Source organism: Pristiophorus japonicus, chromosome 5 (assembly GCF_044704955.1).
Source record: "Pristiophorus japonicus isolate sPriJap1 chromosome 5, sPriJap1.hap1, whole genome shotgun sequence".
Taxonomy (NCBI): Eukaryota; Metazoa; Chordata; class Chondrichthyes; family Pristiophoridae; genus Pristiophorus; species Pristiophorus japonicus.
In genome coordinates, this window is record NC_091981.1 from 7,582,487 (window position 1) to 7,604,707 (window position 22,221).

The following is a 22,221-nucleotide window of genomic DNA, read 5'->3' on the forward strand; positions in this document are numbered from 1 at the left end:
GTAAACTTGAAGTCATCCAAAACTAGCAGCCCGTGTGCTAACTCGCACCGAGTCCCACTCACCCATCACCCCCTGTGCTCGCTGCCCATGTCCTAACTCGCACCAAGTCCCGCTCACCCATCACCCCCTGTGCTCGCTGCCCATGTCCTAACTCGCACCAAGTCCCGCTCACCCATCATCCCCTGTGCTCGCTGCCCATGTCCTAACTCGCACCGAGTCCCACTCACCCATCACCCCCTGTGCTCGCTGCCCCGTGTCCTAACTTGCACCAAGTCCCGCTCACCCATCACCCCCTGTGCTCGCTGCCCATATCCTAACTCGCACCAAGTCCCGCTCACCCATCACCCCCTGTGCTCGCTGCCCATGTCCTAACTCGCACCGAGTCCCGCTCACCCATCACCCCCCCGCCGTGCTCACTAACCAACATTGGCTCCTGCCTCGAATTCAAAATTCTCATCCTTGTTTTCAAACCCCTCCCTACCTCTTGCCCATCCCTGATTATAATCGCTCCACCATCGGTGGCCGTGCCTTCTGTTGCCTGGGCCCCAAGCTCTGGAACTCCCTGCTTAAACCTCTCCGCCTCTCTACCTCTCCTTTCCTCCTTCAAGACGCTCCTTAAAACCTACTTCTTTGACCACCTGTCCTAATTGCTTCTTATGCATCTCGGTGTCAAATGTATTTGTTTTGTTTTATAACACTGCTGTGAAGGCGTTAAAGGCGCTATATAAATAATTGTTGTTGTTGTTGTTGCATGAGGTTCCTTTTCGGATAAAATTGCAGTCCATGTTTTTATTTTACAGTTCCAAATACTTACGAGTTGTGAAGTAAATAAGACCAATCTGGGCAGGCTGGCTACCCCTTGTGTCTTCACTTCAGGAAAGCGCTTGTAGCGAGCGACCAGAATGCTGTACAGGTTCGACATGGCCCCTCCTATAAAACAGAGACATGTTTGGATGCTGATGCCAAAACTCTCAGGAATACACCAGTTTTTCCTCTCTGTACTGTGCCAACGATCTCTCTCACATCAACATGGAAATAGATTCTGAACATATTTTCTTCCAGTTCCAAAAGTAAAGGTACTTTCTTTACCCCGAGAACGTAAGAAATAGGAGCAGGAGTAGGCCATACGGCCCCTCGAGCCTGCTCCGTCATTCAATAAGATCATGGCTGATCTGATCATGGACTCAGCTCTACTTTCCCAGCCCGCTCCCCATAACCCTTTACTCCCTTATCGCTCAAAAATCTGCCTATCTCCGCCTTAAATATATTCAATGACCCAATGGTTAAAAATCCCCTTCTTCGAAATAGTGCCAGGGGATTTTTTACATCTATCCGAGAGAGCAAACAGGGCCTCGGTTTAACGTCCCATCCAAAAGACAACACTTCCGTCAATGCAACGCTCCCTCAACACTGCACTGAAGCATTACACCCACCTGAGAGAGCAGATGGGGCCTCAGTTTAATGTCTCATCCAAAAGACGACACCTCCGACAGTGCTGTGCTCCCTCAGCACTGCACTAGGAGCATCAGCCGAGATTTTTTTTTGTGCTCAAGTCTCAGGAGTGAGACTCGAACCCACAGACTTCTGACTCAGAGACAAGGGTTCTGCCCATTGAGCCATTGTTAGGTCGGTGCACTTTTGTCTCAGACAGACACTGTAACTCAATGCAGGCAGTGTTGGGCCTGTGAAATCCCACTGGAAAAATCTCTATAATAACTATAGACACTCTCATGCTTTTGACAAATCTACCAGGTAAAAAAATGCCGTCTGCTTCATGATGTGACCATCCAACCATTCTAAACATTTTCTTCAAAAGGATTTCTTCTATGGTGATGAACACTGGAGCAATTTCATATGTGAACCTATTTCAAAATAAAAAAAACACCAATGAGAATACGGGGCAATAAATTGCTTTTAAACTCAACTAAGTTAGTGCTCGGGATATTCAACAGGCAAAGTTAATCGGATGACCAAGAGTCATTGACGTCAATGGGAATCAGGGCAAAACGCTCCACTGGCTGGAATCATACAGAGTGCAAAGGAGTGCAGAGGCCCCAGGGATCAGTGCTAGGACCCCAACTATTTACAATCTATATTAACGACATGGAAGAAGGGACTGAGTGTAACGTATCCAAGTTTGCTGATGATACAAAGATGGGAGGAAAAGCAATGAGTGGGGAGGACACAAAATCTGCAAAAGGACATAGACAGGTTTAGTGAGTGGGCAAGAATTTGGCAGATGGAGTATAATGTTGGAAAGTGTGAGGTCATGCACTTTGGCAGAAAAAAATCAAAAAACAAGTAATTATTTAAATGGAGAAAGATTGCAAAGTGCTGCAGTACAGCGGGACCTGGGGGTACTTGTGCATGAAACACAAAAGGTTAGTATGCAGGTACAGCAAGTGATCAGGAAGGCCAATGGAATCTTGGCCTTTATTGCAAAGGGGATGGAGTATAAAAGCAGGGAAGTCTTGCTACATTTGTCATTTGTTCAGGGTATTGGTGAGGCCACACCTGGAATACTGCGTGCAGTTTTGGTTTCCATATTTACGAAAGGATATACTTGCTTTAGAGGCAGTTCAGAGAAGCTTCACTAGGTTGATTCCGGAGATGAGAGGGTTGGTTTATGAGGAAAGGTTGAGTAGGTTGAGCCCCTACTCATTGGAGTTCAGAAGTATGAGAAGAATTGAAACGTATAAGATTATGAGGGGGCTTGACAAAGTGGATGCAGAGAGGATGTTTCCACTGATGGGGGAGACTAGAACTAGAGGGCATGGTCTTAGAATAAGGGGCCGCCCATTTAGAACTGGGACGAGGTGACATTTCTTCTCTCAGAGGGTTGTAAATCTGTGGAATTCGCTGCCTCAGAGAGCTGTGGAGGCTGGGACATTGAATAAATTTAAGACTGAAACAGACAGTTTCTTAAACGATAAGGGGATAAGGGGTAATGGGGAGCGGGCGGGGAAGTGGAGCTGAGTCTATGATCAGATCAGCCATGATCTTATTAAATGGCGGAGCAGGCTCGAGGGGCCGTATGGCCTATCCTGCTCCTATTTCTTATGTTCTTATGTTCTTATGACATCGCTGCAGGAATTCCTCAGGGCAGTCCCCTCGGCCCAACCATCTTCAGCTGCTTCATCAATGACCATCCCTCCATCATAGGATCAGAAGTGGGGTTGTTCGCTGATGACTGCATAGTGTTCAATGCCATTTGCAATTCCTCAGATAATGGAGCAGTCTATTTCCACATGCAGCAAGACCTGGACAACATTCGGGCTTGGGCTGATAAGTGGCAAATATCATCCGAGCCACACAAGTGCCAGGCAATGACTATGTCCAACAAGAGCAAGTCTAACCACTTCCCTTTGACATTCAATGGCATTACCATCACCGAATCACCCACCACCAACATCCTAGGGGTCACGATTGACCAGAAACTTAACTGGACCAGCCACATAAATACTGTGGCAACAAGAGCAGGTCAGAGGCTGGGTATTCTGCGGCGAGTGTCTCACCTCCTGACTCCCCAAAGCCATTTCACCATCTACAAGGCACAAGTCAGGGGTGTGATTACTTACTTAAGGAAGGATATACTGGCTTTGGAAGGGCTCCAGAGACGATTCACTAGGCTGATTCCGGAGATGAGGGGGTTACCTTATGATGATAGATTGAGTAGGCTGGGTCTTTACTCGTTGGAGTTCAGAAGGATGAGGGGTGATCTTATAGAAACATTTAAAATAGTGAAAGGGATAGACAAGATAGAGGCGGAGAGGTTGTTTCCACTGGTCGGGGAGACTAGAACTAGGGGGCACAGCCTCAAAATACGGGGGAGCTAATTTAAAACCGAGTTGAGAAGGAATTTCTTCTCCCAGAGGGTTGTGAATCTGTGGAATTCTCTGCCCAAGGAAGCAGTTGAGGCTAGCTCATTGAATGTTTTCAAGTCACAGATAGATAGATTTTTAACCAATAACGGAATTAAGGGTTACAGGGAACGGGCGGGTAAGTGGAGCTGAGTCTATGATCAGATCAGCCATGATCTTATTAAATGGCGGAGCAGGCTCGAGGGGCTAGATGGCCTACTCCTGTTCCTAATTCTTATGTTCTTATGTTTATGTGATGGAATACTCTCCAGTTGCCTGGATGAGTGCAGCTCCAACAACACTCAAGAAGCTCAACACCATCCAGGACAAAGCAGCCCGCTTGATTGGCCCCCCATCCACCACCTTCAACACTCACTCCCTCCACCACCGGCGCACCGTGGCTGCAGTGTGCACCATCTACAAGATGCACTGCAGCAACTCGCCAAGGCTTCTTCGGCAGCACCTCCCAAACCCACGACCTGCAGCGTTAACTCTGTTTCTCACGTTACTGCCTGATCTCGTTGGAGGGATTGTTCTCCTTGGAGCAGAGAAGTTTGAGAGGGGATTTGATCGAGGTGTTCAAAATCATGAGGGTCTGGACAGAGTAGATTGAGAGAGAAACTGTTCCCATTGGCGGAAGGGTCGGGAACCAGAGGACACAGATTTAAGGCGATTGGCAGAAGAACCAAAGGCGACACGAGGGAAAACGTTTTTACGCAGCGAGTGGTTAGGATCTGGAGCACGCTGCCTGAGAGGGTGGTGGAGGCAGACTCAATCACGGCTTTCAAAAGGGAGTTGGGTAAGTACCTGAAGGAAATAAATGTGCGGGGCTATATTTTGGTGGAAAGAACAAGGAGAGGCAATGTAAATTAAAGGGTACAATTTGAAAGGGGATACACAGACAGAGAGACCTGGGGGTAAATGTGCACAAATCGTGAAGGTGACAGGTGGTTAAAAAGGCTTACGGGATCCTGGGCTTCATACATAAATGCAGAGAGTACAACAGCAAGGAAGTTATGATGAACCTGTATAAAACACTGGTTCGGCCTCAACTGGAGTATTGTGTCCAATTCTGGGCACCACACTTTAGGAAGGATGTGAAGGCCTTAGAGAGGACGCAGAAAAGATTGACGAGAATGGTTCCAGGGATGAGGGACTTCAGTAACGTGGATAGACTGGAGAAGCCGGGGTTGTTCTCCTTAGACAGATTCTTTAACGATAAGGGGATAAGGGGCTTTGGGGAACGGGCGGGGAAGTGGACCTGAGTCCATGATCAGATCAGCCATGATCTTATTGAATGGCGGAGCAGGCTCGAGGGGCCTTATAGCCTACTCCTGCTCCTATTTCTTATGTTCTTATGTAAGGTTGAGAGGAGATTTGATCGAGGTGTTCAAAACCATGAGGGGTCTGGACAGAGTAGATCGAGAGAAACTGTTCCCATTGGCGGAAGGGTCGGGAACCAGAGGACACAGATTTAAGGTGGTGGAAACGGATTCAATGGTGGCCTTCAAAAGGGAGTTGGATAAATACCTGAACAATTGCAGGGCTAGGGGGGGAGCGGGACTGGCTGAGGGGCTCTTGCAGAGAGCCGGCACAGGCCCGACGTGCCGAATGGCCTCCTTCTCTGCTAGAATCGTTCTATGATTCAATGTGCTGAACTTTGCAGCATGTTGTGTTTTGAACAGTAAGGTATTTTCTCTGTTGTTTTTCCAATGTGATTGTGCATAAAGCGGCACTTACATGTTGGTGTTGGCTGTGGCAGTCAGCCATTCGCCTGCTAACCCAATAACGTCCAGACCACAGGAGAGCTGATTGAAGAAGCGGGGGTGACCTGCAGAAGGAAAGTATATATATATATATATATGTATATGTGTCGTGAACCTTACTGCAATATTGGGGAGCAGAAATTGCGGTGTCTTCAACTGCCCTAATCCTTCAGAAAGGCCCCGCACCTTCTCGGTTTATGCACGCGCCGCTCGTACGCGAGAACCCGGAACTTGCGATCTGTCAAGGCATGCTACGTAATTTCTAGCACCGCTAACAACAACAATAAATTGCATTTATATAGCACCTTTAACACCGTGAAATATCACAAAGCACTTCACAGGGCTATTATGAGACAAATACTTGCTTTGGAAGCTGTTCAGAGAAGGTTCACTAGGTTGATTCCGGGGATGAGAGGGTTGACTTATAAGGAAAGGTTGAGTAGGTTGGGCCTATACTCATTGGAGTTTAGAAGAATTGAGAGGAGTTGCTTTACTGGGAGCCAATGTAGGTCAGCGAGCACAGCGGGTGATGGGTGAGCGGGACTTGGTGCGAGTTAGGACACGGGGCAGCGAGCACAGCAGGTGATGGGTGAGCGGGACTCGGTGCGAGTTAGGACACGGGGCAGCGAGCACAGCGGGTGATGGGTGAGCGGGACTCGGTGCGAGTTAGGACACGGGGCAGCGAGCACAGTGGGTGATGGGTGAGCGGGACTCGGTGCGAGTTAGGACACGGGGCAGCGAGCACAGTGGGTGATGGGTGAGCGGGACTCGGTGCGAGTTAGGACACGGGACAGCGAGCACAGCGGGTGATGGGTGAGCGGGACTTGGTGCGAGTTAGGACACGGGGTAGCGAGCACAGGGTGATGGGTGAGCGGGACTCGGTGCGAGTTAGGACACGGGGCAGCGAGCACAGCGGGTGATGGGTGAGCGGGACTTGGTGCGAGTTAGGACACGGGGCAGCGAGCACAGGGGGTGATGGGTGAGCGGGACTCGGTGCGAGTTAGGACGTGGGCAGCCGAGTTTTGGATCACCTCTGATTTACGTAGGTTAGAATGTGGGAGGCCGTCCAGGAATGCTTGGAATAGTCAAGTCTAGAGGTAACAAAGGCATGGATGAGGGCTTTAGCAGCGGATGAGTTGAGGTAAAGGCGGAGACGGGCGATGTTACGGTGGTGGAATTCGGCGGTCTTAGTTAACTTCCCAACCCCCCCCATTTTTGGGGGTTGAAGTCCCCCCTACCCCTCCCCCCCCACCCCCCCCCCATGCCTCTTTATACTGGCAGCATTCTGTGAGACCGTCGCTGCTTTGCTGCACCCACCAAAATTCAGAAGGCAACGCCGGGACCGCAATCCGGAGATCGGCAGCGATGCAGCGAGGCATGACTGTGGTCTACGCTGCAGAGGGCAGGGGAACACAGAGATCGTGCAGTGTAGGAGGATGGATGCAAGAGAAAGCTAGACCTCGCCCCAGTGTGCAGCTCTGGAAACAAACGTGAATGAACTTACAGGACGGGCGGTTAATTGGCAAATGAATTCCAATATAACTTCCCTTTAGCCTTCTGGATTCAACATCGAGTTCAACAATTTCACCTCTGCCCATATTCTTTTTCCCTTTCCTCCGTTTTTTTTTTACATACCCCCCCAGTCGGTTTTTTTCTCTGTTTCCCAGGGCAGCAGGTGATGATATTCACCCCCTATCTAGACTCATCTTTTGTTTCCGAACTTGTGCCATTACCCTCTCCTTTTTTCCCATCGCCCCTTTTGTCTCTCTAATCTCTCCTGCCTTCCACCCTATCACAGACCTTCCCTTTTGTTCTGTCCTCCCCTCCCCCTTTCTCTGCCCCCTGCACTTCCTTAAGAATCTGTTACTTCTCAAACTTTTCCAGTTCCGACGAGGGTCACAGACCTGAAACGTGAACTCTGTTTCTCTGTCCACAAATGTTGCCTGACCCGCTGACTATTTCCAGCATTTTCTGCTTTTAGTTCCGATTCTAGCATCCGCAGCATTTCGCTTTTGTTTCAATATAGACAAGTGTGAGGTGGTGCATTTTGGTAGGAGCATTAAGGAGGACAATCTACTCCTTGGAAATTAAGAGTCCCAATGAGGTAGAGGAGCAATGAGCTTGAGGGTCGCAGATACACAATCATTCAACGTAGCAAAGCAGGTTAACAAAGAGAATAGAAGAAAGACTTGCATTTATCTAGCGCCTTTTATGACCACCGGATGTCCCAAAATGCTTTACAGCCAATGAGGTACTTTTGGAGTGTAGTCACTGTTGTAATGTGGGAAACGCGGCAGCCAATTTGCACACAGCAAGCTCCCACACACAGCAATGTGATAATGAGCAGATAATCTGTTTTTTTAGTGATGTTGACTGAGGGATAAATATTGGCCCCAGGACACCGGGGATAACTCCCCTGCTCTTCTTCGATATAGCGGCCATGAGATCTTTTGCATCCACCTGAGAGAGGAGACGGGGCCTCAGTTTAACGTCTCATCCAAAAGACGGCACCTCCGACAGTGCCGCACTCCCTCAGCACTGCACTGGGAGTGTCAGCCTAGATTGTTATGCTCAAGTCCCTGGAGTGGGACTTGAACCCACAACTTTCTGACTCAGAGGTGAGGGTGCTGCCCACTGAGCCACGGCTGTAGAGAGGATGGAACAGTAGGCTTCCCACTGGAAAAAAAAACGTGAGTTAACTTGCAGGATGGGTGGGTAATTGGCAAATGAATTTCAATATAGACAAGTGTGAGGTGATGCATTTTGGTAGGAGAAATAAGCAGGCTAAACTAGTCCCTTTCCTTATATTATGCTGATTGAGGGATAACTCCCCTGCTCTTCTTCGCAATAGTGCCACGGGATCGATTACGTCCACCTGAGAGCAGACGGGACCTTGGGAGCTTGCTGTGTGCAAGTTGGCTGCCGCGTTTCCTACATTACAACAGTGACTGCACTCCACTTTCCTTTAAAGAATAAATGGTAGAGGGGCCAAAGACTCTAGGTTTGCAGATACACAATCATTCAACGTAGCAACGCAGATTAATAAAGCCATAAAACTGCAAACAAAACACTGGGGTTCATTTCTAGAGGAATAAAATTGAAAAGCAGAGAAGTTATGTGAAATTTGTATGTAAACTCAGTTAGACCACACTGGGAGCACTGGGAGCAGTTCTGGGTCTCCATATTATTACACGGATATAGAGGTACTGGAGTAGGTGCAAAGAATTTTTATACGGATGATGCCAGAACTGAGAGGATATAACCATCAGGAAAGGGAACAGGCTTTTCGCTAGAAAAGTGAAAACTGAGAGGTAACCTGATAGAGGTCTTTACAATTATGAAGGGGTTGGATAGAGTAGACGTAGAGAAGATGTTCCCACTCCTGGGAAGTCCAAAACCAAGGGCCATAAATATAATGCAGTTGTTAATAAATCCAATAACGGAATTCAGAGAGTGGTTCTCTCTGAGGGGGCTCAACAAGGTGGATGCAGAGAGGATGTTTCCACTCATAGGGGAAACTAAAACTAGGGGACATAGTCTCAGAATAAGGGGCCGCCCATTTGAAACTGAGATGAGGAGGAATTTCTTTTCTCAGAGGGTTGTAAATCTGTGGAATTCTCTGCTCCAGAGAGCTGTGGCGGCTGGGTCATTGAATATATTTAAGGTGGAGATAGACAGATTTTTGGGTGATAAGGGAATAAAGGGTTATGGGGAGCGGGCAGGAAAGTGGAGCTGAGCCCATGATCAGATCAGCCATGATCTTATTGAATGGCGGAGCAGGCTCGAGGGGCTGTATGGCCAACTCCTGCTCCTATTTCTTATGTTCTTATGTTAGAATGCGGAACTTGCCATCACAAGGAGTAGTTGAGGTAGATCGATTTAAGCGGGAGAGGCGAGATAAACACACGAGGGAGAAGGGAATAGAAGATTCTGCTGATTGGGTGGGGTGAAGATGGGTGAGAAGAGGCTCGTGTGGAGCATAAACTAGTCCGGTAGGGACTAGTCGGGCCGAATGGCCTGTTTCTGAGTTGTGAATTCTATGTAAAAGCCTGGAAAGTCCATTGCATCAGTGCTAACTCATTGGGCCAGAAATTGCGGTCGGAGGCTTCCCGTGGGAGGACGCCTCTGACCGGAATTTTTTTAACGAATGTGCCGGGTGGTCCCGGAGGAACGAACACTCGCGCTCCGAGACCTAGATGCGAGGCCCAGCACAGAGGCCCATGTATCCCAGGTGCGTACGGGCATCCTGGGATCACATGGGCCGGAACCACCAATGAGCATGGAGTATTCTCATCGATAATAATGGTGAGCTCCGTTTGTACCAAGCGCCCATTACTATCAATGAGAATATGCCCAGAAACACTGAAACATAACACATAAATGTTTTCAAAAGCACCTCACTTATTTTAAATAAATTGAAATTGAACTTAATGAAATGTTTTAGGAAAACATTTATTTTTTTTGAAAATGTTTTAAGAATGTTTTAATAGGGTTAAAATAAACTTACCTTAAAGGACAGTGTTTTTATTATAAAAATTAGCGATAAAATGTAATGCTTCTATCTTTTAAAACTCTTACGCTGGTTAAAGCTGGCCTTACATCTGCTTTTACCAGGCGTAAGAGTTTGAAACATAGAAACATAGATATTTACAGCGCAGAAGAGGACCATTTTGGCCCATCGTGTCTGCGCTGGCCGACAAAGAGCCGCACGGCCCTCGGTCAGCAGCCCTGAGGGTTACATATAAACCTATGAACAATGGCGGAAAGGCAAAGAGCACCCAGCCCAACCAGTCCGTCTCACACAACTGCGACACCCCTTACACTGAAACATTCTACACTCCACCCCAACCGGAGCCATGGGATCTCCTGGGAGAGGCAAAAACCAGATATTTACTGGACAGGAGTTGGTCAAATAGCCCAAATCGCCATCCGCAAAGGCCCTTCTCCTGGGGAGGCGCGTGTTTGTAAGTGCCTAAACGCGGAACTCGCGGAGGCCCCTTCGAGCGCTTGCGCGCACATCGTACGCACCCAGAGAGGCCGCAGATTACGGCCCAATAAAACCATTATGATGCACTTCGTTTTCAAATGAGAAAATCATTTTTGCCGCTATTGTTGCCGTTGCAAAGAGGATTCTTTGGTGTTGCGCACCAAAGCTTTCTCAGTCTAGTTGGAGACTATCGTCTGGAACGCGAGTTGCCTTTAGAATTTTACAGCAGGTAGTAAAGAAAACAAATGGCATGTTGGCCTTCATAGCGAGGGGATTTGAGTACAGGAGCAGGGAGGTCTTACTGCAGTTGTACAGGGCCTTGGTGAGGCCACACCTTGAATATTGTGTACAGTTTTGGTCTCCTAATCTGAGGAAGGACATTCTTGCTATTGAGGGAGTGCAGCGAAGGTTCACCAGACTGATTCCCGGGATGGCAGGACTGACATATGAAGAAAGACTGGATCGACTAGGCTTATATTCACTTGAATTTAGAAGAAAGAGAGGGGATCTCATAGAAGCATATAAAATTCTGACGGAATTGGATGCAGGAAGAATGTTCCCGATGTTGGGGAAGTCCAGAACCGGGGTCACAGTCTAAGGATAAGGGGTAAGCCATCTAGGACCGAGATGAGGAGAAACTTCTTTACTCAGAGAATTGTGAACCTGTGGAATTCTCTACCACAGAAAGTTGTTGAGGCCAGTTCGTTGGAAAAATTCAAAAGGGAGTTAGATGTGGGTGGCCCTTACGGCTAAAGGGATCAAGGGGTATGGAGAGAAGGCAGGAATGGGGTACTGAAGTTGCATGATCAGCCATGATCTTATTGAATGGTGGTGCAGGCTTGAAGGGCCAAATGGCCTACTCCTGCACCTATTTTCTACATTTCTATATTTACCTGTTTTGACCCCATATTTCAGTGTATCTCTGCAGTCGACCAGAAGTTGTTCAAGAGAGTCTGGCTGGTCAGACAGTTCCAGGCTGAAGCCCTCCAATCCTTCGAGAAACTGGTGGGGGTAGTGGAAATCCAGGACCTTCGAGGTCCGGTCAAATGTTTTTCTGACGTAATTCAGCAGAACTTCAACAACTTCCATCAGAAACTGCATGGTGAGCTCTTCACCATTCTTGGCTGGCAGCAAATCTATCGGCAAAGATCAGAGAAATGATTATTGCTTCTTTTGGCAAGGCAGGTGAAAAAGAATACCACAAGGCTGGCAACTGTAGAATGTAGCACTTGGCCTTCCCACATTCAAAGAAAACGTAATTTAGTTGTTTTTTTTTTAAACTTCCTCCAGCTGAAAATGAAAAATGTCAGCTCCGGACAGACTAACTGTGATAACAGGCATACTTAGCGCAAGTAATTGATTTTAGGAACAGAAGAACGTTGGAACAGGAGGAGGCCAGGAGATTGACTTATGAGGAAAGGTTGAGTAGGTTGGGCCTCTACTCATTGGAATTTAGAAGAACGAGAGGTGATCTTATCGAAACGTGTAAGATTATGAGGATCTTGACAGGATGGATGCAGAGAGGATGTTTCCACTGGTGGGCGAGACTAGAACTAGAGGGCATGATCTTAGAATAAGGGGCCGCCCATTTAAAACTGAGATGAGGAGGAATTTCTTCTCTCAGAGGGTTGTAAATCTGTGGAATTCGCTGCCTCATAGAGCTGTGGAAGCTGGAACATTGAATAAATTTAAGACAGAGATAGACAGTTTCTTAACCGATAAGGCGATAAGGGGTTATGGGGGAATGGGCAGGGAAGTGGAGCTGAGTCCATGATCAGATCAGCCATGATCTTATTGAATGGTGGAGCAGGCTCGAGGGCCATATGGCCTACTCCTGCTCATATTTATTATGTTCTTATGTTCTTAAGTGCTGCACTGGAGTGTCACTAGAGTGTCTAAATTCTGGGAAATATAGGACTAGTCTACTCAATCTCCCCTCATAGGACAATCCCCTCATTCCAGGAATCAGTCTAGTGAACCTTTGTTGCACTGCCTTATGTAAAAAAACCAAAACTGCACACAGGTGTCGTCTCACCAAGGCCCCGATATAATTGTAGTAAGTCCTTTTTTACTGTTATACTTCAAGCCCTTTGTAATAATGGATGAGGCTCAGGAGAGGCGTGAGTTTGGGGCCCAGAAGAGGTGAGGGCCCAGGGGCAGCACGGGCCCAGCCCACACTGCGATATGTGCGCGCACTGGGTCCGTGCAGCAGAGCTGGTCTCCAGTCGTCCTGGTTAACCCTTGCCACTGGACCAAGACCTCGCTCTGTCAAGCCCGTGTGGTGGCTGGTGTGCAACGGCCACCCCACGTTAAAAAAATCCACGCACAGGCATCTTCCACCCTTCAGGATGTAGTTCGGGACCTGGAATATTAGGTCCTTCATCGAAACACTTGTGAAATTTTTGACATGGAAACAGGTCATCCTCGACTCGAGGAACCGCCAATAATGATGATGATGGAGTGTCAGCCCAGATTTGCGTGCTCACACTCTGTGGGTGATGGATACAGATTCAACAGTAGCCTTCAAAACGGAATTGGATAAATACTTGAAGGAGAAATAAATTGCAGGGATGTGGGGAAAGAGCGGGGGGAGTAGGACTGACTGGATTGCTCCTCGAAAGAGCCGGCGCAGACTCGATGGTCTTGTGCCGAAAATTCAATCATCATTTCCTACTCCCATTGTTCCCTTTAGTCATCACCATCATAGGCGGTCCCTCATATGCAGGCAGAATGTTCCCGATTTTGGGGAAGTCCAGAACCAGGGGTCACAGTCTAAGGATAAAGGGTAAGCCATTTGGGACCGAGATGAGGAGAAACTTCTTCACTCAGAGAATTGTGAACCTGTGGAATTCTCTACCATAGAAAGTTGTTGAGGCCAGTTCGTTACATATGTTCAAAAGGGAGTTAGATGTGGCCCTTACGGCTAAAGGGATCAAGGGGTATGGAGAGAAAGCAGGAATGGGGTACTGAAGTTGCATGATCAGCCATGATCTTATTGAATGGTGGTGCAGGCTCGAAAGGCCGAATGGCCTACTCCTGCACCTATTTTCTATGTTTCTATGTATCGAGGATGACTTGCTTCCACACCAAAAAGGGATGAGTTCACAGGTGTTTCAATGAAGGACCTAATATTCCAGGTCCCGAACTACATCCTGAAGGGTGGAAGATGCCTGTGCGTGGATTTTTTTAACGTGGGGTGACCGTTGCACACCAGCCACCACACGGGCTTGACAGAGCTAGGTCTTGGTCCAGTGGCAAGGGTTGACCAGGACGACTGGAGACCTGCTCTGCTGCACGGACCTAGTGCGCACACATATCGCAGTGTGGGCTGGGCCCGTGCTGCCCCTGGGCCCTCGCCTCTCCTGGGCCCCGATCACGTTGCACCATGATCACTTGCCGCGGCTGCTGTACCTGCCCACGCTCCAATCAGCAACCAGCTTGCGGTTTGGTACAGCACCAACCACTGCTCTACTCAGTTAGAGAGCAGTGAACTCAGAACATTGAATTCAAATTAGGGGTAGAAAGTATGCACCCACATCCCTCAAGCCTGTTCTGCCATTTAAGGACATCACAGCTGATCTGCGACCTAACTCTATATAACCGCCTTTGGCCCATATCCCTTAACGGAAATCTGTCAATCTCAGCTTTAACATCAACAATGAACAACAGCATCAACTTCAATTTGCAGAAGAAAGCTCCAAAACTTTGACCACACTTTGTGTGTAGAAGTGTTTCCTAATTTATCTCCTGAAGGGTCTGACTCTAACTTTTAAGAGCATAAGAACAATAAGAATCAGGATCAGGAGTCGGTCATACCGCCCCTCGAGCCTGCTCTGCCATTCAATAAGATCACGGCTGATCTTCGACCTCAACTCCACTTTCCCGCCCGATCCCCATATCCCCCGATTCCCCAGACTCAAAAATCTATCGATCTCAGCCTTGAATATACTCAACGACTCAGCATCCACGGCCCTCTGGGGCAGAGAATTCCAAAGATTCACCACCCTCTGAGTGAAGAAATTCCTCCTCATCTCAGTCCTAAATGGCCGACCCCTTATCCTGAGACTGTGACCCCTGGTTCTAGACTCCCCAGCCCGGGAGAAACATCCTCCCTGCATTGACCCTGTCAATCCCCCTCAGAATCTTGTATGTTTCAATGAGATCACCTCTCATTCTTCTAAACTCCAGAGATTATCGGCCCAATCTACTCAACTGGGCTATGTCCCCCAGTCCTAGCAGAAATAGTTTCTCTCGACCTACCCTATCAGTTCCGCTTAATTTCTTGAAAACTTTGACCAAATCACCCCTTAATCTCCTACATTACTCAGTTTCCAGCACTTTCTGCTATTAGGAAAGAAGAAAGAAAGACATGCATTTATATAGTGCCTTTCACGACCACCAGGTCTCGCAAAGGTTTTTTACAGCCAATGAAGTACTTTTGGACTGTAGACACTGTCGTAATGTGGGAAACGCGGCAGCCAATTTGCGCACAGCAAGCTTCCAAAAAAGCTCAGGAACTTGTTACAGTAACACGAGGGAATACATATCAGGAAAAGATGGACAGGCTCGGTTTGTTTTCTCCTGAAAAAAGGAGGCTGAGGGGTGACCAAATAGAGGTCTTTAATGAAAGATTTTGATGGAGTGGATACAGAGAGAATGTTTCCACTTGTGGGGAAGAGCATAACTAGAGGCCATCAATATAAGATAGTCACCCAGAAATCCAATTGGGGAATTCAGGAGGAACTTCTTTACCAAGAGAGCGATGAGAATGTGGAACTCGCTGCCACAGGGAGGGGTTGAGGCGAATAGTATCGATGTATTTAAGGGGAGGCTGGACAAGCATATGAGGGAGAAGGGAATAGAGGGTTATGCTGATAGAGTTAGATGGGGAAAGACAGGAGGAGGCTCGAGTGGAGCATAAACGCCGGCATGGACTGGTTGGGCCGAATGGTCTGTTTCTGTGCGGTATATCCGGTGTAAAACATATAAAAGGTTTTACCTTTTGCAAAAATGGTGGATAAATCTGCCACATCCTGTTCAGTGACAGCGCCTTTGTTGTCTGTTTTGTGACACACGCTGTGGGTACTGGAGGGCGAGCACATCTTCCGACTGCTTGGAGTCATGCTGTCGGCGCCTCCCACTACAGACATTCTTCCCAGGACACCTGCAGCGTCACAAGGAGCTCAGCACTTCACTTTCACGTTTTTTAATTAGAGTTGCAAATGCAGTAAATGTATGCATTAATATTTATGCATTCCTGTCAGCAATGGCCCTGAAATCCCTGCTTCTCCTTCCCGCAGACGTTCGACTAAAAATAGGAGAAAAGATGCGCCCGCCTACCTTTTGGTCGAACGCCCGCCTGCGATCCCGGACTCAAAGCCTCCTCTTCTTGCGCAACGGAGCACGTTCACGTTGGGACATCCGCAGGAGTCACGTGGGCCTGGACACCCAATCACGAGTAAGTACTTTCTCATTCATAGTAATAGGAGTTTCGTAAATGTGAAACTCATAAGAACATAAGAAATAGGAGCAGGAGTAGGCCATACGGCCCCTCGAGCCTGCTCCGCCATTTAATACGATCATGGCTGATCCGATCATGGACTCAGCTCCACTTCCCTGCCCGCCCCCCATAATCCCTTATCCTCTTATCATTTAAGAAACTGTCTATTTCTATCTTAAATATATTCAATGTCCCAGTTTCCACAGCTCTCTGAGGCAGCGAATTCCACAGATTAACAACCCTCTGAGAGAAGAAATTTCTCCTCTTCTCAGTTTTAAATGGGCGGCCCCTTATTCTAAGATCATGCCCTCTAGTTCTAGTCTCCCCCATCAGTGGAAACATCCTCTCTGCATCTACCTTGTCAAGCCCCCTCATAATCTTACACGTTTCGATAAGATCACCTCTCGTTCTTCTGAATTCCAATGAGTAGAGGCCCAACCTACTCAACCTTTCCTCATAAGTCAACCTCCTCATCCCTGGAATCAACCGAGTGAACCTTCTCTGAACTGTCTCCAAAGCAAGTATAATCTTTCGTAAATATGGAAACCAAAACTGCACGCAGTACTCCAGGTGTGGTCTCACCAATACCTTATATAGCTGTAGCAAGACTTCCCTGCTTTTATACTCCATCCCCTTTGCAATAAAGGCCAAGATACCATTTGCCTTCCTGATCACTTGCTGTACCTGCATACTAACCTTTTGTGTTTCATGCACAAGTACCCCCAGGTCTTGCTGTACTGCAGCACTTTGCATCTTTCTCCATTGAAATAATAACTCGCTCTTTGATTTTTTTTCTGCCAAAGTGCATGACCTCACACTTTCCAACATTATACTCCATCTGCCAAATTTTTGCCCACTCACTTAGCCTGTCTATGTCCTTTTGCAGATTTTTTGTGTCCTCCTCACACATTGCTTTTCCTCCCATCTTTGTATCGTCAGCAAACTTGGCTACGTTACACTCAGTCCCTTCTTCCAAGTCGTTTATATAGATTGTAAATCTCCTATTACTATCAATGAGAAACACCCGAAAACATACACACACACTACATAAAACATTAAAAAAAAACACCTCATATAAAAACACTACAGAAATTAAAGTTGCTAGAAAAGTTTTTTAAAGAAACAAAAGTTGCTGATTTAAAAAAAAGTTTTAATTATGGTTTAAAATAAAATTACCTGAGTGGGCAGTTGTTTTTAAACGTAAATAGGTATTTTAAAATTTTATGTTAATAAGTTTTTGACATGTTTTTAAACTCTTACGCTGGTAAAAGTAGGCTACGCACCTGCTTTCACCAGGGGCAAGAGTTTTAAGGACATTTGCAGGGCAGAAGATGGGCAAATAGCCCAATCTCTGCCGTTGGAATGTCCTGGCTCCCGATATGCGGAAGCCCAGAAACTTGACAGATCGGAAAAGCCGGTTTTCAGCCCATCCCGATACGAGGGACCTATCACATCTACGATGATAACTCTGAGCAACGTTTGGACTTGTAAAATTCCAGCGTATCAGGATATTAATAGGCTTCCCGCCAGACTCGAGCAAAAAGAATCAACAGAAACGAGTACATGTACGCCCGAAAAGAATATTAGGCACAATAAATTTTAGCCACATTATTAAAAAAAAAACATGGGGCTCAACTTTCACCAAATCCCCTCACCGCCCGATTGCTGCCCAGAAACACCACTAACGGTCTGCTACTAACGCCGGCGGAAATGTCCGTAATAAAGGTAAAACATACCGCCCGGCATGAATCTTGCACCAAGGTTCTCGGCAGTTAACGGCGAAACTAGGTGAAACGGGCGGTTCTTACTGGAATGGACGGTTAGTATTTAAAATTTAGTCCCAGGCTGCAGTTGGGCCTAGGGAGGAGGGCGGGAAACTCAAAAAATATATTTTCACTTCAACAAAAAAATACATTTTGGGCCCGAAATTGATGGACTCACTGCCCACTGCTGCCAACATTCCTCCTCGGGTCCCGCCCAGTGTCAGTTTCGATGTGGTGTGGAGCGGTGGGGTGGGGGGGAGGGGAGAGCTGCCGGGAAGTGCCGAGTGGTGTAAGTGGCCTCCACACGCCGAGATGCCGGATTGGTGCGGGCGGGAATCGGCGGCAGACCGCTGAGAGGAGGCCGGTCTGTCGCCGACGGTAAGTGTGAAGATTCTGATCATTTTTTTACGTTTCTTTCTTCACAGGGACTTACCTGGCTGGGGTCCCCTGAAGCTGTTCCGCTATGGTTGATTTTTTTTTTTTCTTTGCAGGTCTTCGACCCTCCGTGGGCCCAACTCCATCCTCGGCGGCACTTGGGCATGCAAGCGCCTCTGCCGTCGAGGTTGGGAGCTCCCGCCGGCTGCCGCCCAGGATTGGCGGTGCACGTCCCTCATTTGACGCCCGCCGACGTTTGAGGGACCTTGTTGATGAAAACGCCGCCCAAAGTACCGTCTGGTACCTCGACGGCCTTCGGCAGTCCATTGGGCGGCACTTGGGGGCCGTGGGCCTTGACCAATTTCGGGCCGTAAAAAGTTATCCTCATCATAGGCGGTCCCTGGAACGAGGATGACTTGCTTCCACGGGTTCACAGGTGTTTTGATGAAGGACCCGATGTTCCAGTCCTGAACTCCAGTTGAGGGGTTGGAAGATGCCTGTGCGTGGATTTTTTTAACGTGGGGTGGCCGTTGCACACCAGCCACCACACGGGCTTGACAGAGCGAGGTCTTGGTCCAGTGGCAAGGGTTAACCAGGGCGACTGGAGACCAGCTCTGCTGCACGGACCTAGTGCGCACACATATCGCACTGTGGGCTGGGCCTGTGCTGCCCCTGGGCCCTCGGCTCTTCTGGGCCCCGTACCCTCATTCACCGCACCTTCGCCCGCGATGTTCCAGCGCCCAGCGTTCCAGCTCTATTTATAGCCCTGACCTGCGATAGTGTTCTCACACAGGTCGGGGTGGCCCACAATGTTCCAGGGCCCAGCACTCCAGCTCTATTTCATCTACTTTAAACCCCTCCTGACTGCCTTATTCTTTGACGTTCTCAAGGCACTTTTTAATGTAATCGCCGTTTTAGAATTAAAAAAAATAATGATTAAGAAAACCTGCAACTTACCTTTACTTGCAGGGTGCACACCTTCCGCCCTGCTTTCGGAAGCTTTCTGTGGGCGGTTTGTTTCCTCGGCGATGCGTACGGGTTCCCCGTTGAGGCAAAACTTAGATCGCCAGCGGTTTGCTCCCCGGAGGTCCTTTCAAAATGTGGGCGGAGCTCTTTAAAAAATAACGAGGAAACTTTCGTTTGCTCGCGAGGAAAATAACGAGTTGAGAAGGAATTTCTTCTCCCAGAGGGTTGTGAATCTGTGGAATTCTCTGCCCAAGGAAGCAGTTGAGGCTGGCTCATTGAATGTTTTCAAGTCACATATAGATAGATTTTCAACCAATAAGGGAATTAAGGGTTATGGGGAGCGGGCGGGTAAGTGGAGCTAAGTCCACGGCCAGATCAGCCATGATCTTGTTGAATAGAAACATAGAAACATAGAAAATAGGTGCAGGAGTAGGCCATTCGGCCCTTCTAGCCTGCACCGCCATTCAATGAGTTCATGGCTGAACATTCAACTTCAGTACCCCATTCCTGCTTTCTCGCCATACCCCTTGATCCCCCTAGTAGTAAGGACCTCATCTAACTCCTTTTTGAATATATTTAGTGAATTGGCCTCAACAACTTTCTGTGGTAGAGAATTCCACAGGTTCACCACTCTCTGGGTGAAGAAGTTCCTCCGCATCTCGGTCCTAAATGGCTTACCCCTTATCCTTAGACTGTGACCTCTGGTTCTGGACTTCCCCAACATTGGGAACATTCTTCCTGCATCTAACCTGTCTAACCCCGTCAGAATTTTAAACGTTTCTATGAGGTCCCCTCTCATTCTTCTGAACTCCAGTGAATACAAGCCCAGTTGATCCAGTCTCTCTTGATAGGTCAGTCCCGCCATCCCGGGAATCAGTCTGGTGAACCTTCGCTGCACTCCCTCAATAGCAAGAATGTCCTTCCTCAGGTTAGGAGACCAAAACTGTACACAATACTCCAGGTGTGGCCTCACCAATGCCCTGTACAACTGTAGCAACACCTCCCTGCCCCTGTACTCAAATCCCCTTGCTATGAAGGCCAACATGCCATTTGCTTTCTTAACCGCCTGCTGCACCTGCATGCCAACCTTCAATGACTGATGTACCATGACACCCAGGTCTCGTTGCACCTCCCCTTTTCCTAATCTGTCACCATTCAGATAATAGTCTGTCTCTCTGTTTTTACCACCAAAGTGGATAACCTCACATTTATCCACATTATACTTCATCTGCCATGCATTTGCCCACTCACCTAACCTATCCAAGTCGCTCTGCAGCCTCACAGCATCCTCCTCGCAGCTCACACTGCCACCCAACTTAGTGTCATCCGCAAATTTGGAGATACTACATTTAATCCCCTCATCTAAATCATTAATGTACAGTGTAAACAGCTGGGGCCCCAGCACAGAACCTTGCGGTACCCCACTAGTCACTGCCTGCCATTCTGAAAAGTACCCATTTACTCCTACTCTTTGCTTCCTGTCTGACAACCAGTTTTCAATCCATGTCAGTACACTACCCCAATCCCATGTGCTCTAACTTTGCACATCAATCTCTTGTGTGGGACCTTGTCGAACGCCTTCTGAAAGTCCAAATATACCACATCAACTGGTTCTCCCTTATCCACTCTACTGGAAACATCCTCAAAAAATTCCAGAAGATTTGTCAAGCATGATTTCCCTTTCACAAATCCATGCTGACTTGGACCTATCATGTCACCTCTTTCCAAATGCACTGCTATGACATCCTTAATAATTGATTCCATCATTTTACCCACTACCGATGTCAGGCTGACCGGTCTATAATTCCCTGTTTTCTCTCTCCCTCCTTTTTTAAAAAGTGGGGTTACATTGGCTACCCTCCACTCCATAGGAACTGATCCAGAGTCAATGGAATGTTGGAAAATGACTGTCAACGCATCCACTATTTCCAAGGCCACCTCCTTAAGTACTCTGGGATGCAGTCCATCAGGCCCTGGGGATTTATCGGCCTTCAATCCCATCAATTTCCCCAACACAATTTCCCGGCTAATAAGGATTTCCCTCAGTTCCTCTTCCTTACTAGACCCCCCGACCCCTTTTATAACCGGAAGGTTGTTCGTGTCCTCCTTCGTGAATACCGAACCAAAGTAATTGTTCAATTGGTCCGCCATTTCTTTGTTCCCCGTTATGACTTCCCCTGATTCTGACTGCAGGGGACCTACGTTTGTCTTTACTAACCTTTTTCTCTTTACATATCTATAGAAACTTTTGCAATCCGTCTTAATGTTCCCTGCAAGCTTCTTCTCATACTCCATTTTCCCTGCCCTAATCAAACCCTTTGTCCTCCTCTGCTGAGTTCTAAATTTCTCCCAGTCCCCAGGTTCGCTGCTATTTCTGGCCAATTTGTATTCCACTTCCTTGGCTTTAATACGATCCCTGAATCCCCTTGATAGCCACGGTTGAGCCACCTTCCCTTTTTTATTTTTATGCCAGACAGGAATGTACAATTGTTGTAGTTCATCCATGCGGTCTCTAAATGTCTGCCATTGCCCATCCACAGTCAACCCCTTAAGTATCATTCGCCAATCTATCCCAGCCAATTCACGCCTCATACCTTCAAAGTTAGCCTTCTTTAAGTTCTGGACCATGGTCTCTGAATTAACTGTTTCATTCTCCATCCCAATGCAGAATTCCACCATATTATGGTCACTCTTCCCCAAGGGGCCTCGCACAACGAGATTGCTAATTAATCCTCTCTCATTACATAACACCCAGTCTAAGATGGCCTCGCCCCCTAGTTGGTTCCTCGACATATTGGTCTAAAAAACCATCCCTTATGCACTCCAGAAATGGCGGAGCAGGCTCGAGGGGCTAGATGGCCTACTCCTGTTCCTAATTCTTATGTTCTTATATTTCGCTGGGCGGCTTTTTCATCAAAAAAACAGCCGTATTGCCGAGAAAACCACCGACAATGAAGGGGAAAGTGTAGCCCCAGTGGTGTGGTAGGTGGTCGGTATTGGAAGG

General features: G+C 47.7%; 1 protein-coding gene across 1 annotated transcript in view; it reads right to left on the bottom strand.

Moving 5' to 3' along the window:
* The window catches only part of LOC139263736 (glutamate decarboxylase 1-like), a 79,360-nt gene extending 63,624 nt beyond the window's left edge, over positions 1-15,736 (bottom strand). The window contains exons 1-5 of the mRNA XM_070879767.1: positions 15,613-15,736; positions 11,507-11,749; positions 5,601-5,691; positions 1,750-1,862; positions 815-930 (exon numbers count right to left, since the gene is read on the bottom strand). Coding sequence (XP_070735868.1) covers positions 815-930; positions 1,750-1,862; positions 5,601-5,691; positions 11,507-11,749; positions 15,613-15,736 — 687 coding nt within the window. The remainder of the gene's footprint in view (positions 1-814; positions 931-1,749; positions 1,863-5,600; positions 5,692-11,506; positions 11,750-15,612) is intronic.
* Between the last annotated feature and the right edge of the window lie 6,485 nt (positions 15,737-22,221).